General features: G+C 34.5%; 1 protein-coding gene across 3 annotated transcripts in view; it reads left to right on the forward strand.

Annotated features, from left to right (window-relative positions):
- The window catches only part of LOC144968125 (uncharacterized), a 50,760-nt gene extending 35,008 nt beyond the window's left edge, over positions 1 to 15,752 (forward strand). For all 3 annotated transcript variants that reach the window (XM_078906138.1, XM_078906151.1, XM_078906147.1), the window contains exons 4-5: positions 9,359 to 9,480; positions 10,978 to 15,752. In XM_078906138.1, coding sequence (XP_078762264.1) covers positions 9,359 to 9,480; positions 10,978 to 11,682 — 827 coding nt within the window. In that variant the 3' untranslated portion in view covers positions 11,683 to 15,752. The remainder of the gene's footprint in view (positions 1 to 9,358; positions 9,481 to 10,977) is intronic.
- Positions 15,753 to 17,378: the final 1,626 nt, after the last annotated feature.

Consider the following 17,378-nt stretch of genomic DNA (forward strand, 5'->3'; position numbering starts at 1 on the left):
TTCCTGTGTTGAAATGGCATGCCTGATTTACAGGGCTACAAGACTTAAAATGGCCTTCTCTGGGTTCGGTTTCGTGAATCCTAATATCTTTTCCAAGGTTTCCAAGATGTTCCTCTTAAAAATATGACATAATATTGATGCTATGCGTTTAGTTAAAATACTCACGACATCCGCAAGTAGGATATATCGTACCAACAGACAAAACTATGTGTAACCTTAAACGTTTAGAGTCTGATTGATAGCATCTTATGAGAACTAATCATTAAAATGGCTGTCTAAAAATGAATAACACAGAGCTGAGTATCGTCAATGTCGTTCCTTCTATTAATCCTGTGAGTTTATTCAAAAAAGTCAATGCATTCGCCAGCACCAACACATAAAACTATGTGAAACTTTGAACTTTATCGTCTGATTAATAGAATTTAATGAGAACTACTCATTAAAATGGCAGTATAAAAATCAATAATGAAAAGCGGAGTGACGTCAATTTCGTTCCTTCTATAGAATATATGGACATATTTACAAGTCTGATGACCAAAATGGCAATTTTGCATTAGAATCTCGAAGTCTGCTTGTCGGCAATGTAAAACACTAATACTTATACATTATCAAGTGTCAGCATTGCCACCATTTTCCTCTTTAAAAATCTGACGTTATTTAGAATAAATGGTCATAATATTTGAAGAAAATGTTTTAATGTTAATATTTTTAAAACTTGAGCTTTCATATAGCGCAATATCCACAAAATGTGTTCAAAGCGCTTTACAGGGGGTCCCAAGCCAACAGCAACACGTCACATATAGACGCCTGTAAGGCGATTTTTAATTTATTTTTTTCGACGACGCTGTTAGGCCAAGTACTCACTTTACACCTGAGTACGGTGAGTGCCATACCACTAGACCACATAGCCGCACACACACAAAAAAACCCATTGGCTATTCGACAACAGAATCTTGACGTCTTCTTGTCGACGTTGTGAACACTACAGTACATTACCGTGTGTCCTTGTTTATTCACTTTTTCTATTTCCAAACATACTCCATACACAAAAATTTTGCTCCAGTATTCTTACATATTAAATTGTTTGCTTTGATATCAGGGAAACGAAGGGCACCAGCAATCATTTTTCGTTATTAACCAGATAACTGTCATACTCTGAAAAAAACATGTAATTTAAAAATTTGGCCAAAAAACTCGTCCTTCCCGAAGTCCCAGGTTTGAGAATCTTTGCTAGGATGAGATCGATCGATTTTAGAAGAACGAGTTTTCTGGCCATATTTTTAAATACGTGATTTCCAATGTACGACAATTAACAGATTAATTGATGTCTCTTCTTATTCGTTTTTTTTTTTTTTTTTTTTTGGTTTTGTATAATCTTCTTTCTATTACTGATGGAGAGTGCTCAAAATCAATTCAAATTGTTGAAACTCAAAGGTGAAAAAATGATATGAATAATTCCAAAAACCCATTTACGTATTGTTTTCTGATAACTGGACATACAAATTAATTGAAGATGAGCTGTGAGAATGCATCATATTATAATTGACGTGAAAGTAGTTGCAGGCTTTCATATTTTGAAAATTTTGAAAAATCCTTTTGTATCTTTGTTTTTGCGTTTGTTCTAAAAATCTTATGCGAAACGAAGTTCAAAGCAAATCATGGGTGTTCTTCCGAGAAAATATAAGCGTTAAAGCGTTCCGACTATTGGCAGTCACTGTGATGTATTGCTTAATTACTCTTAATTTGAATTTAAAGCAATTTCAAATAAGACAAATTTAAATGTGTTGTTTGCGGGAGGGAGGTTGTTGAACAAGTTGCATAACCAGAAATAAACCTTGCATTTTTTATACCCAAAGTATTGGCTTTAATCATAATTAATTTATAAATGTGAATATTAAAGCTCGTTGTGGTTTGAGAACTGATTTCTTTTTCATTACAACTATGAGACCACAGCTATTTGGGTCATGAGACTCTCGTGGACTCTTGTTTACTTGGATAAAGACAGAGCTCCCAAACATGGTCGTTAATCGTAAGGAAAGTGTGTAACACTTACCAACACTATACACAGTAGTCGGTCTTAAAAAGGGCGATCTGCCATGCACGAAGCTTCCAAAATGTCCCGAATCCTGGCTCTAATCCCGTGGATTGGAGGCGTACGTGTGTGTATTTGTTGTCTTTTCTGATTACCTTCCAATCGTGTGTACGTCACTGGAAGGTCTTCTAACTCTGCTGTACTATTTTATTTTTTTTAACCCAAAACAAAACACGTTTTGAAAAGTTTGGCTAGAATACTCGTCCTGCAAATATCGATCGATTAAAATCACCCTCGTCTTGCCAACGACTTATGACAAGATGAAGGTCATCTTAATCGACAGATATCTTATCGATGAGTTTTTTTGGCCAAAATTTTAAAACTGTGTTTTTCAGAGTACGACAGAGTAGGTAGCAAATTGTGTGGGCCACACAAAATATGCAGACTGCCGTACTCCGACAAAACACTTTGTCTCTTTTTTTTTCATTTATCGACCATAAACCGATCCATTAAGATATCCACCAACATGATAAAAAGTATTAAACGGAGACCTCTTTGTAGTCTCAGGTTTAAGACATCTGACCAGTTTGGAAATTCATCTTAATCAATTGGAATATGATTAAAAAGTAAAATATGTTTTGCCAAACTGAGGAAGGAGCTGTTGTATGCAGATAATTGATTCATAACAAGATTGAGCACAGATCTATTTCTATTCATTGTTTATATTAGATATGAACTGCGTTGAAGAAACAAAACTAGATTTGATAGTGAAGATTTTGATCGCCTTTTAAATTTTGAATCTCTGTAAATTGCAACGGTCAGTTTTTGATATGGACTAGTTCCTTATCTGCGACCTAATCGTCTCAAAACGGTTTTATGTTGAACTGAGTTTGATTTTATAAATATTTGATTTTAAGTAATTGCATTTATTAAGTAGAGTGAGTTTTGTTTTGTTTCCTCAACTTTAAAAAACTTAAATCTCGTAATTAAATATGTTTATGACTTAATATTCAATTTCCTTCATTTGGTTCATTCCGACTAAATACCAAATAATCGCGAATGGCACCTTATATAGAAATTCATTTTTGATGATGAGGCATTTCAATGATCTAAATTTCTTTTTTTTAAGATCCAATGGTTGGTCCTGCTGGTTAAGAGGATAGAAATCATTTTTATATATCACCAGTTCTGGCTTTCCTTCTTTGTACTTTCCTTTAAAATGTTCTTCAGTCAGCGACGTTGTGGGCTTCATGCCTCTAAGAACATCAATATTTTATCATTTTTAATTTGGTAAAAAGTAGTTGATTTCGATGATACAAAAGATAGCATCATGAAAAAACACGGCATGGTATGGAATTATAGGGACCCTAATTGCAAGTTGGTAGACCACTAACCCCATTATCAACGTGATTGGTATCAGTCTGGTCAGGTGGTTCAGCTGGATCGACCATCATATCGTTTCACACTTCTACTGGATCCATTTCATAGCCTCTGCAGCTACTTAAGTTGGGGGCCAATGCACGTCGGTCCCAAGTTACATTCCAAGAGAATGTTTTCCATATTTTGCATTGGGTGTCCGTACGTACGCTGACTGTCCTTGGAAAGTCACCACTTTAATAATATTATGTTCTACCCTGGATCTGGCAGAAAGTACTTTATGATCTAGATCATCGTCCTTTTCAAAAGGTAGCTAGCAATTGTTGCTGACCGTTTAATGTTACAGAAACCGATTGCTGCTGTCTGTTTAACCCTACAGAAACCGAGATAATTTCAATTCAGTCTGTATTGTGGGCGCTATGAGGGTTGATATTTATCTTCACATTGTCTTATTGTGGTATTAAGTATGTAAATTACGCTGAAAGATTAAAAATTAAGTAAATTTGTGTCATAACTGACTTCTGATTTTAGCCACTTCTGTTGCATGATTTTTTAAAAATTTTGTTTTGAAGGGGGGTGTTCGTGTTTTAGCAATAAACATGTTTTTTCCAAAACCAATTCGACTCTAATGTTGGCACGTTAATGAGAATATAATCGAAAGATATGTTGAGGTCATTTTGGTACAAATGTCCGAATCTTTTGTAGTTAATGACAGCTACTAGTTTCAACTGATTCAATGCAATGAAAACTGGTCTAAGGCTAGAAGGGTCGGGTATGAAAACCAGTCTAAAGCTAGAAGGGTCGGGACAACAGATTGCATTGACTATTTGTTAGTCATTGGTCAGTCAGTGGTCTGTGGGCTGCCGAAAAGGGGTAGAGATAATATTACGAGTATTCTATCTACGCTTGGAGGACCATCCTGTAGAAAACAATGGGGTTGGGAACAACAATAATGGTAGTTGGGGTTGGTATTTCGAAAGCGTATGCACTTACTTAACCTGTATTCTCCGCTCATCTTGATAAAGTTGTCGTTACTGATGTTGTTGATGTTGCTGCTATGCTAAATCTTCGGTTACAGCAGATAATCATGCGTTGATACTTATGTTGATGTTGTTGCTGCGGCAATTTCTATTATTCCTATTACTATTATTTTTTTTATTATTGTGATAATTATTATTATTATTATTATTATTATTATTATTATTATTATTATTATTATTATTATTATTAATTATTATTATTATTATTATCATTATCATTATTATAATTATTATTATTATCATTATATTATCATTATTATCAAAATGATTATTATAATTATTATCGTTAGAATAAAACAACAATAACAATATCAAACACTATTAGTTCTGTTGCTACTACTACTTCTGCTACTACTACTACTACTACTACTACTACTACTACTACTACTACTACTACTACTACTACTGCTGCTGCTGCTGCTGCTACTACTACTACTACTACTACTACTACTACTAATACTAATAATAATAATAATAATAATAATAATAATAATTAATAATAATAATAATAATAATAATGATTATTATTATAATCATAAAAATAATAATAATAATACTTCTACTACTACTACTACTACTACTACTACTACTACTACTACTACTACTACTACTACTACTACTACTACTACTACTAACTACTACTTTTACTACTACTACTACTACTACTACTACTACTACTACTACTACTACTACTACTACTACTACTATCTACTACTACTACTACTACTACTACTACTACTACTACTACTATACTACTAACTACTACTTACTACTACTACTACTACTACTACTACTATACTACTACTACTTCTACTATACTACTATACTACTATACTACTACTACATATACTATACTACTATATCATTTCTACCACTAATTTTACTACTACTACTACTGCTATTACTACTATTACTTTTTTGGTCTGGTTTGATCTTAAACCGCCATACATTGATAAAACTTCATTTGTTATATATTCATTTTTAGCAGCCAAATTTTTCCTTCGTATATGGCTGAAATAAGATGGACTTTTATTTGTCAAAAAATCTTAAAACTGAGAAACCAAGGAAATTTCAGATTTGAGACTTTTGGAGAAGTTAGGGAGTTATAATCTAATCTATTGAAATATAAGATAAGAGTTTCCTAGCCAAAATGAAAAAGATATTTTTTTCTTCACAGTACGCTAATATACCCTTTCTTAACAAAGGCAAATATAATATGTATAGACATGTCTTTTCCTAATCATTTCGTTTCAAAATACTCCGTTATCAACAAGACAAATAAACAAGATGCTTAATTACAACGCATAGTTATTTAACACGATAAACAATAACTCAAAACCGAAGGATAATTTACCGGTATTTGTTTATTGTGTTTGCAAATTGATTTTAAATACACACATTTTGTATAATTGGAAGTTAGATCTAGTACGAATGAGAAAATATGGGGGGTGGGCACTTATGTAATATAAAATACCCGACTGGTTTTGTAAGCTAAATTTTAGGGAAAGATTATTGTTCTTGTAATTTTCATTATTTGTCAACATGGCTGTTGATTTTGAGCTCTGAGCTAACATATAATCTTTGTTCAAATCATTTTTGCGATGAAATAGACCAAGAAATTATGTAAACTCAATATTGGAATATTTAATGTAAGAGGAATAAATAGTACTTCGACTCAATTGTTCTTTCTAGTTTGTCTGGCATTGTTTCATACACATTTTTTGGCATTGGTAAGAGACTTATGTATGATTAATATGGTTGTTGCTTTCATGATTATTGTTGTCATTAATATTTCATTATACTACGAACTTTGTGCATTTATGATTCATTCGTTCATGAACAATTTTCAATAACTTCGGTATTCTATGATAGTAATTTTAGACTTTACATTATCGTATGATATATTTTTCCTTGCATTCAAAGTTGTGTAAAACTGTCTGTGAATATTACAATACAAACTATATAAGATTGTGAAATTATAAACTATTGTATAAGGCATTTATTAAAGGATAATTCCTATATTCGGTAAGATATCATGACCTGATGTTTCGTCTTTATTTTTAATATATTAATTGGAGGTGGGAGGCTAATTTACCAGGGAATGCATTCGTGCAAACTCACATGAATACTTGTGATAGGTGTCCTGCATCTCGATTGTTTGAAACCCTTATAACATCCGTTTTGGTGAAGTTCTACATTTTTTGGTGAATTTAATTGTTTGTTTTGAGTGGATTGTTAAAGAGGCAGGCCATGTGTCTTCTCAATGATAATTAGAAATACGATTTGGCCTTTTTTTAACTTCGAGCAATTTAAAATATATAAAAATGAATGTCTTTAACTGATTTTAGGTCGTATATATATATACATGTTTTACGTGCAATAGCAAAAAAATTACTTTATAATTTATAATGGAAATGCATCCTTTTGATCAAACTAGTGATAAGTCTGGATAAAAGACCGAAATAACCTAGGTATTCGTCGCTATGCAGCGCTGCAAAGTGACCAATAGGAGCTTGGTTTCTTGATAAGGGAACAATCAAATAAAGACAGTCGGCTCAAACCCGTCCTCTGTGAGTTCCACTTCCTTATCTGTCCAACTATTGCGACTTTATAAAACGTAAAAACATTATTTATATCAAAGATAAAGACACACTTACTTTCATTAAATACATAAATTTATGTTGTTGGTGAAGATGATAGACATATCTAAATAAATCTGAGACAAAATATAGTTTTGTAATTATTCAACCGAAAAGGACATTAATTTTATATAATTGTTGAAATTATAAGAAAGATCAAGCATTCGTCCTTTTTTTAGGGGGGGGGGGGAGTTAAAGTAATGGCAAATGACTAAAAACTGAAAGATTAACATTAAAACATAACTAGAATAGCTTCTCAAAAGAACGAGAAAAAATGTATACAATTCGAAGTGAGTAGACCAGAGAAGTGTCTGAAAAGAAGATAAAGGGAAAATACGTTTGCGGTGATGGAGAGTTTAACCCAGGACCGACTGTTAAGGCATGTCCGCCTCACGTGATTGTGAACGTCCCCCTTGTGACTAGGTGGCGGTCCGAAACTGTCGAGTTCTGGATTCAACTTACCATCACAGCAAAAATGCATTCTTTATTCCCTTCTGGCACTTCTCTACTCCGTTTCTTTTTGTTATCTACACTTAAGTGCTTTCTCCACTCACTTTTCTGCACAAAGTTGATACTTTGTCCACTGTATTTGGCCATTTTGAAAAGCTATCCATTCTATTCTATTTGGTGCCGCCATACATTTGGTTTTTGATTACTCTCACCTCATTCACCTAGAGAGATTTATAGAAAACGATTCATTCCAAATTGTTTCTTTTTTCAAAGTAACTTTTTATTGATGATTTTTATTGTTCAAACGCTCCCTTTGTCACGACCTCAATAAGATTAGTACCACAATGGTTTTGATACACTACAACGACAAGAGCTTTTTTTTCTCATTTTGCGAGAAACTTTTATTTCATATCTTGTGAAATTAAAATAACATTTCAAAACTCGTTCATTAATATACATAGAATTTTCTTATTAGGGCTCAGCGGTACAGTCTTTGCTTCGTATCCGAAAGGTATCGAGTACGATCACCATATTTATTTATTCTATTATTATGTCCAGCTTCACATCATTACCTAATAGCGAGACGTTCACAGTCCAATTGTCTTCTGTTGTCAAAAAAAAAACAAAAAAAAAAAACAGCAGGAGCATAGCCGGTCGTAACTCACAGGGTAACGATAGCTTAGGTGGAAGCCCGAGTCTGGTTGAACTAGACCTAAGGAAATGTAATTATAGGGTTAGCAATCCATTCAGTTTACGCTTTGGGTGACGACCAGAATCCGGCAAAACAAGACCTAGGCCTGAGCTTGGACTTTTTTCTTTAATGGCATGAAGGTTCTTCAGGACAATAGTTCAGAAGACTCGTGGACTGTATACCCTGTAATTAGTATGATTGCAATGCAGGTGTGTGCATGGAACGTTTCTCCTAAGATTGCTTTACTTTACATAACGACTTGAAGAAGATCAACAGTAAGGGTCTGTCGTCCTCAGCTTAGAAATATGAAAAGTTAATTTTATTATGCACTTTTACTACCATCGTTCCGTTGACAGGGTAAGGTTGCTGGCCAAGCTAAGAGACACTGACCGCTATTATTTGCTTAGATTAGCTTAAAATTGCTTATTCACATAATTAGAAATGGTTGGAATTTTCAATTTTAAAGATAAAAACCTTATAGACATCAAATGGTTTATGCAAAGTGCACATATTTGCAGGTTGGAAAACTAAATGCAATTATGGGCTTGTTTTCACATTCGTGTAACGGACAATATCTGAGAGTATTTCCAGTACAACAATGAGCCCATAACAGTTTAGGTTATTAGACCTGCAAATAAGTACACATCGATTTATACGCATGGCCATCGTAGGGAGAAACAAATAGAAATAACAAAAAGGCTCAAAACAAACTACAAGGGGATTTTAGAATAACGGAAATGGAAAATTGATAACATTATAGGATGACCAGGGTTGATCAATGCTGTGTCAGTCTTTCATTAATTTTTTTATTTACTCAATGAGAATACTACCTGGGTAAATGACATCCAAACCAAAACTGTTTATATATATATATTTTACAGAATTGTCCCTAACTTGGTCGATGCCGAGACATCAATACAAAGACAGGTTCTTTACTCTGTCGCCAAACAAGACAGCAGCAACTATTTTATGTTTTTGTTATTGGTTTGTTTTGTTTTTTTTTTTGTTTTGTTTTTTTTGTTTTTTGTTTTGTTGGGGTTTTTTTTTTGGTTTTGTTTTGTTTTTTCTTGTTTCAATTTTTATTACAGGATGTCTCTTTTATTATCTATCTTTTCAATTATTTTCACAGGCAATTTTCTCCGTCTGAGGTCAAGGACGGTAAAGGACAATACAGTTCATAGGTCAATCGGGTCACTAGCTGTGCATAAAGCACCTGCTTTTGTCAATCTCACAAGCATAAATGCTTTTAAGGTAAGTGAAATAATGGTTTTGTGTTGAGGTTTACATTTGTGTTAAGGCGCGTTTGTGTGTGTGTGGTGGTGGTGGTGGGGGGGGGGGGTGTGTATGTGGGTGTGATAGTGTGTGTGTGTGCGTTTATGTGTGCGTATGAATAATGTGTGCAATTACGTGTGATTGAATGTGTCGTTTTCGTTTGTCGATCATTTTATAAAATTGAATAATATTGAACACATTTTGACTCGTGCTTCTAAACATTATAAAAATATGTTTACAGATTGATATGCGAGTAACTTGCAAACCGTTTTAAAACTAAGTCTAATTCTATCACCCATTGACTCAAATGATTATTTATAAAATCTGCTAGGGCATAATGATTGGTTTTGAAGTTGGAAATCGCCATCTGGCCGCCCTGTAGCCAGATTCATTTGCGCGCATCTATAGACTTTATTACCTGACCGATTTTGATAGTTGGTGGTTTAAAAGCTTCGTCTCGAGCTATGTTAATTTCCACAATACAATAGAAAAATAATTGAAATAGATGTTCGTAACTATATATAGTATTTTCCATACACCATACAAAAAGTCTTAATTCCATTTATTCGTTACCATTTTTTAAATTCACCAAAAATATTCAATGTAATTGTTGCGATAAATGGCGGTAGATAGTTAGTTACGAGTCCTCAAATGTTGATGCCTTTTCTTTAGTTTACCTGGTATTAGTTTCAAGCTCACAAAATATTTTAAAGACAAATCATTATTTATTTTAAACTTAACGAGACTTTGGCACTTAAGTGTTCTCAGAATTTCTTGTATCTTTGGCGGATCGGCATCTACCAAATATTATAACTTTGAAAAATTCGAACATGTTGAAAACCATACAATGATATTTTTTTTAAATCTGAATTAATGATAATAATGACGTACATAATGATACTAGATCTATATTGATCTGCTTATTTGAAATAGTTATTGAAATTACTTTTGATTGAATATAATAACCAAAGCAAGTATATTGTTATTAGTATACAGCATAATGAATATTTGATTCTTTATTTTAAACATTCTTTGGTCTTAGGGGGTCTCAAAATATATTTTATAAAGTGCTTAACTCATCGACCTGGATTTACTCGAGAAAAATTCTTGATAAACTGAAGGTATTGGCTATGGAAAAAGTACTTTTAGAAAGATTAATGTCCTATTGAGAGGGTAACAAGCAATTGTTTATTTAACACTTCATGTATCAGTAAAATCTCCTGTTCCCTTGGTGTTCCAAAGGACAACTTTTTAAAAATCTTCCATCTTTACTTGCTTGGATTTATATTTATTGATAGAAGCAAATAGTCCACGTATTAATTTTTCGCCTGACATCAAAAAAACATTTTCTTAGATCACATTGATTTGTATGCGAGATTATTTCTTAACTGCACTCCTACTTATAAATTAATTATACAATAATGTTAAGTATGTATGCCCTGTGTGCTTTTAACAATTACCATTTTCTCCCTGCAGGTCATGAGCACCAACAGTAATCACTATCCTCCCCTTGAATTTGCCCCTGGAAATGTGTTCCTGGTAGACAAGCCCATCCGTGGAAGTACGAGAGTCAAATCGGCTAGTTCTTCATCGTCTCTTATCCGTAAGGCTGGTGGATCGGCAACGTCCAGACAAGAGTTACAATATCTAAAATGCAGAGATGAGCGTGATGTGCAGATTCTCATCCCAATGGTACACCCAGGAGAATTTGTAGAGGTGTTGCGCAATCCATACGGAAATGGCAAACTGAGCATGCGCACAGAGGACATCATCTCCACCCAAAAGTTTCCGTTACTCGCCCGATACGTCTATGGAGGGGGACGACCTCGTCTGACGTCATTCTCAGGTCTTCTCACGTTGTTAGATTCCTTCGAGGAGTCCAGTGTGGTGGGATGTGTCTTGGATGGCACAGCGTTCACTCTCTTAGAAATCCCTATTTCATCGCCTCTCTTGTTTCAGATCGCTCTCAACAGCCAAGACCTTTTTTCCCTGCCTTTATTACGACACGCTCTGAGAGTTTGTGAAGCCAACGGTTCAAATTTTGCTCATGATATGAAATTCAAATTCAAATTTGCCCAGAAAATTTTGCACACAGGTGGTCAGGATAGATCAGGGGACGATCCCCCCAGCGCTACCAACAGCGCACGGATGGGTGTCACACAGACGTATATTTATCTCTAGATCGTAAATCACTCCTCTTAAGCAATAATTTCATTTTAATTATAATATATGCATAACATTGTTTATCATTGATTATATTGCGAAAGTTGCTTGTCGGTATTTTATTTTAATATAACTATTTGCATGAAGAAATAATAGGAATTAACAATATTTTGTTAACAAATTCTGTATATTTGTAATGTCAATGAATGAAAGTTTTTATGCACTCCAGCCAGTTTACGATAAATAACAGTATTGATGATATAGAAAAATAAATATTATGAAGAAGCTCCGATGAATCTTTAAATCAGATTTGTTCATATTAATTGGTTATTATATGATAGTGAAAACACGTCCAACCTATTTAATAATCATATTTTAGTGGTGAATAAATGATTAACAATCGCTTCCAAACGGATCATTTTGGTGATTATGTTTTAGAGATGTAACTCTCTGGGGTTTTTTGGTGTAAATGTATCATTTTCAACTCTATTTCTAAATTTGGATGTCGGCTTCTGTCGATAATAGAACATTTCCATTTTAGACCAGGTTAATAGCATAAAGTCGTGATCCAAAATACTTTTTCAGCTTATCTATTATGCAAACATAGTCATTAAAGTAATGCACATGAGTCGAATTCTAAGTCAGTTGTGATCAATTGTAGAAATTAATAGGTGTGTGCATGAAATGGAACGATGCTAAATCATATTTAACTCTGTAAGTATCATATCGTCTTGTGGCTTATTTAAGTTTTGGTTAAGCATATCACTCCTGCTTTGATCACCCCAGGCTGGTGCATTGTGTAAATACGTAAATATTGCTTAAATTTTTAGTACAATTACCAATGTGAGTCTTTTAATCTCATGTAAACATTTAAATATTATGAATCGTTTTCATACCGCATCAATTTGTTTGTCACCTGCAATATCCATTCCTAATGTTATCTTTGCTGTGTTCTTTACTTTTGTAGTTAGGACATTTTATGGAAAAATTGGTGATATACCAGTATGATAGAAATAATCAGCTAGATGGCGATCGGAGTCCTAACTTATAGAATATTGAACGCTGTGTTCTCATGAGATGATTCATCGCGCACATGTGAGCGGCCATTGTAATTTGAAGAAATGTCATTTATGTATAGGATTGCATCAACATTACTCTGGCCTCGTTGTCTCAACATAACTCCAGCCTCAGGTTTTCAATCGTATTTTTTCAAAGGAATCTGTGCGCCATCTGGCTGATTTCCGTTTTGTTTGTTTTTAATCCTCATTCTCATATCTTAAATCAATACTAATATTTATATTTCAAAGTCGTTATCTGTACCTGTGCGTGCTATTCTTTGATATATTAGGGGAATTGGGTTAAAATATAACACGGTATTGGAGTAAGCAATACATTGATGTTAACATTATTGTGTTAGCTGCCGTACTCTGAAAAACTTTATTTAAATATTTTTATTCATGTTTGTGGGGGTGTTTGTGGGTCGCTCCAGTTTTCGGGTTCAGCAGTTGCGTCTGTCCGGGCTATTTCGGCCGAGCTGCACCGTCTTCGTCCTGATTATCTGTTGGAATCTGCTTCCATAGCATCCGACCAACCAAGATTTACCCACAAGGCAGTGGGGCTGTAACCCTAGGGAGGGTGGCTTACATGTACACACACGGCTTGCCAAAGAGCCTCCCATGATTTGGTCCGGGTCTGTTTCACAGCTACTCCCTATCCGCCATCAGGGGATCGGCCGGGTTGGAGTGTTTGCCTTTTCCTGGTGCTTGACAATCCCTCCAGGGATTGACAAGGATCCCCGGACTTCAGACTTCGCTTCGGATATAACCGTCTCCGAAACCACATATTCAAAGCATTTAAGAATTACATAAATTGTAAATGGAGAAACAGACATTTGTGAATGTGAGGGGAAGCAAGATGCCACACATGTTTTACAGGACTGTACAAAGTACAATGAGCAAAGGCGACCATTTAGCCTGAGAAGACAACCCTAACCTCGAAGCTCTATGGGTCTCATCATTAGCTTGGGAATACCACAGCATTCCTTCATCTTGTTGACCTTCAGTGATAAAGATTTGAGGAGAAAGAAGAAGAAGAAGAAATATTTTAAATTATTTTGGCGTTCGATCAATTAGAATGACCCTCATTTTGTCCACACAAAAAAACACTCAAACATCCTTGAAGCCCTTGGTTTGAGATTTTTTTTTTTTTTTTTTGGAGAAAATGAGAAAGTTCCAGATTTGAGATTTTATCACAGGATGCGGGTCATTTTTAAAATCCTTTTTTTTTCAGTGTACCGCAATAATATGGCATTAAAAGTTATTAGTATCTTATTTTATTTTGTCATGATTAACAATTTAGATTATTAAAATATTGCATCAAGCAAAATGTCAATGAAGCCGACAATAATGGATTCATCAAGATGTTTTCTTTACTCAAGTACATAAATTTTCAGTTAAATTCATTACGTTTGAACGAAATTAAAATTTCAAAACTTTCCCTTAATTTCAAACCTACAAATCTATTGGATTTTTAAAAAGCATTTCATGCCAACGATTTTGGGCCATCCTTAGATTTTTTTTAATTACACATTTTACTCTAGATTTTGTTTGTTTGTATGTTTTTAATATTTTTGTGCAAATGAGTATCGTTACATGATTATATTTTCAGCGATTCCAAGCACTACTTAATTATTTAATGTAATCCACCGTTGTTGTTTATAATCTTATCATTATCAATTTCCAAATTCTACATAATAATAATATTAAGTATTATCCTAGTGGATCCTAGGATCCTAGTGTAGCGCATTGGATTTTTCATATAATGCACTTCTACCCAAGATATTGTTACATGATATGCCATGATTCATCAATACTCTCATCGTTTCTACGATATCTTGTGTGTCATCAAGATAAACAATTTTCAGATTTTTCAAGTCTTTACAAACCAAATTTCTCCATAGAAAACTGTTCTGCTGCAATCTTTCTCCACTATTGGTTTTCAAACACAAGAAAATACAAGCAGATCAATCAAGAAGTACACTGATATCATTATAATTATAGTCGTTACTTAAATCCTAACACAAACTGAGCAATAGGCACTAGTGCAATATCAAAATTCAAACCAAAACATGATACAGTACCAAGCAACGTAGAAATTTAACTTACTATTGTATAATGTGTTAATAGCACATGCGCTTTTTATGAGTATATCTCATCTAGGTAATTGATGCTTCTTTGGTTTGCTTTTATAATATTATTATGAGCCTTTTTAAGTAAAATAATACAGCGTAAGAAACGGATGTTTCCTGTATTCAAGTTCTAACGATGTTTCTTTATAGTGAGGCATTTCATCATTATTTCAAAACCACAATTAAATGTTTCATGTTCTTAAATAAGTATCACATGTCAGTTAAGGGGGATAAACGATCAAAAACCAAATTTAACTTAATATCATAAATTCACTCCCCTGCATTATTTTGCTTACGATCACATTATAAAACTCTCTCTCTCTCTCTCTCTCTCTCTCTCTCTCTCTCTCTCTCTCTCTCTCTCTCTCTCTCTATCTATCTATCTATCTATCTCTCTGTCTGTATCTCTTTCTCTCTCTCTCTCTCTCTCTCTCTCTCTCTCTCTCTCTCTCTCTCTCTCTCTCTCTCTCTCTCAGACACAAACGCATACACACACAGTCGCTCTTGAGTAGCTCAAGCTTTATATCGATATATCGTTCACATCATATAATGTGCTTATAGGTAATAGATAATTTCACTAATCTATAAATGGTTTATCTCCCTTTGATAATTTTCGGGATTTTTTCTTCTTCTTTGTTGTGTCGTGTCTGTTTTGGTTTGTTGGGGATTTTTTGTGTGTTGTTTTATTAACACAAATATTATGTTTAACTTTGAATTTGGCATTATCATGATATTATTACCGCCAATAAAACCGAGCTCTCCTGTAGACAGCATTAAGGTCTGGGCCTATATGAAACTAAATGGTATTCAGCCTAGACTTTTTTTTATATTTTTACACTCAAATACCGTAATATACTATTGAATGTACAAACCTTTTTAATAAAATGCAATACCAAACCTATTTAGACATTTCCTTGTTTGTTTGATAAAGTCCTGGTTAGGCCTGGGCCTTTGAACACTTGGGTGCAGGTCAGAATAACCCAATTTGTTATGGGCCCATTGTTGTCATGGAAATACTCTCATCACTAAAGCAAACTATATTGTCCATTACAGCAATGTTAAGTCAAGGCCATTATATTATAGTTATAGCATTCTGTCATCATGAATGTTACATTCAAACTGTTGGTTTACCTAAGAGGCAATATTGTAGTGATTAAGGCATTGGATGACCCAGAAGCGCTGCTGTCGATATCTCGTTATACCCTTGAGCAAAAAAAAATTGATATTGCTCACTTTGCGGCGTTGCACTGCGGCTGACTTCGGGATTATCTCGGGAAGGGGTTCTCAATATTAAAACCTGAAGAAAATTAACCATGAGGATGGATGAAGGGATTTTTATCTATTTCATTTTAGTTATCAGACTTTTTAGAATTAATTTATATCGAAAATAAAGGTGGCCTTCGAAATCATAAAGAATTTATCTCTTTTTCTGCAGCTCTTAACAGAGTAACAATGACTAGCTGCAGCGGCGTGGCGTATTGACGGCATGTGGTGGTGCCATGATTAGAAGAAGAAAAAAAATTCTAAAACAGTGAACACGATCAAGAGAAGAGAGCACATGTCAAAAACTCTCTTTTTTTTGGAAGGGTGGGGGGAGGGTGATGGTTTCTACGAGTGGACAAAACTCACAAAAACAAATAATTCATGAAAACAACAAGCCACAGCACTGAGATACAAGTCCCGTGTGATAATGTTTCTATTCAATATTGATACCTGGACCTCGATCCAGCGGCTTAATAAACTGTTTGATGTGCGAATTATATATCCACTACATTCCATTACTTCTCTCGCCACCATGTGCCGGTGTTTACCTGTCTTTGTTATTTATAGCTCGCTCCTCGCCGCATACGCAGTCACCATCCCTCGCTAACATTGTTGTCATCGACGAAGTCGTAAAGCCCGTAAAGCCTCTCTGGTCCAACGGTGGAGCTCTCAGATCCTGGCACAAGTCGAGGGGTTTTCCGCTAGTTGAAGATAGTATAATTCGACCCAGTTTCTCGCTCAATCGATACTAATGGATAGAGCATTTAACTGGAGCTTGGATTGCTTTGTTTGATTTAGTCACTACTTCGCGGAGTGATGTCACCAACACACGAGTCGGCGCAGTGCGTGATTCGGAATCTTGAATAGAGTGGAGACTAAAAAGGCAGTATGTTGTTTGCGAGTTGGCGAAAGACAGTGGAGTTAAAATTTCTCAGTTTTATTTTTAATTAAATTATTATGCTGTTAATGATTTTTAAAAGATTGGTGCGGTGCCTGGCACCATTCGATCCAATGGCCCCACGCCACTGACTAGCTGCCTTCTAAATTGGACGTTTACTTGTCGCCAGATCAAGAAGACCAAATTATCTTAGGTAAATCGAAGTGTTGCAAAATCCTAGTCCGTTTGCTTATTAATTCATTGCTCCAACAGTTAAACTATCGGGTCTCCAGAAGGTATCAAAAACTGACGACTGGTGAGCTTCTGGTAGTCCATTCAGTGAGATGTTTTGCTTCAAACTCACCTTATCTTTTTTTAAATTAGCCC

The sequence above is a fragment of the Berghia stephanieae genome, chromosome 1, assembly GCF_034508935.2.
Source record: "Berghia stephanieae isolate SIO BIC M18660-M18661 chromosome 1, UCSD_Bste_1.3, whole genome shotgun sequence".
NCBI classification, from domain to species: Eukaryota; Metazoa; Mollusca; class Gastropoda; order Nudibranchia; family Aeolidiidae; genus Berghia; species Berghia stephanieae.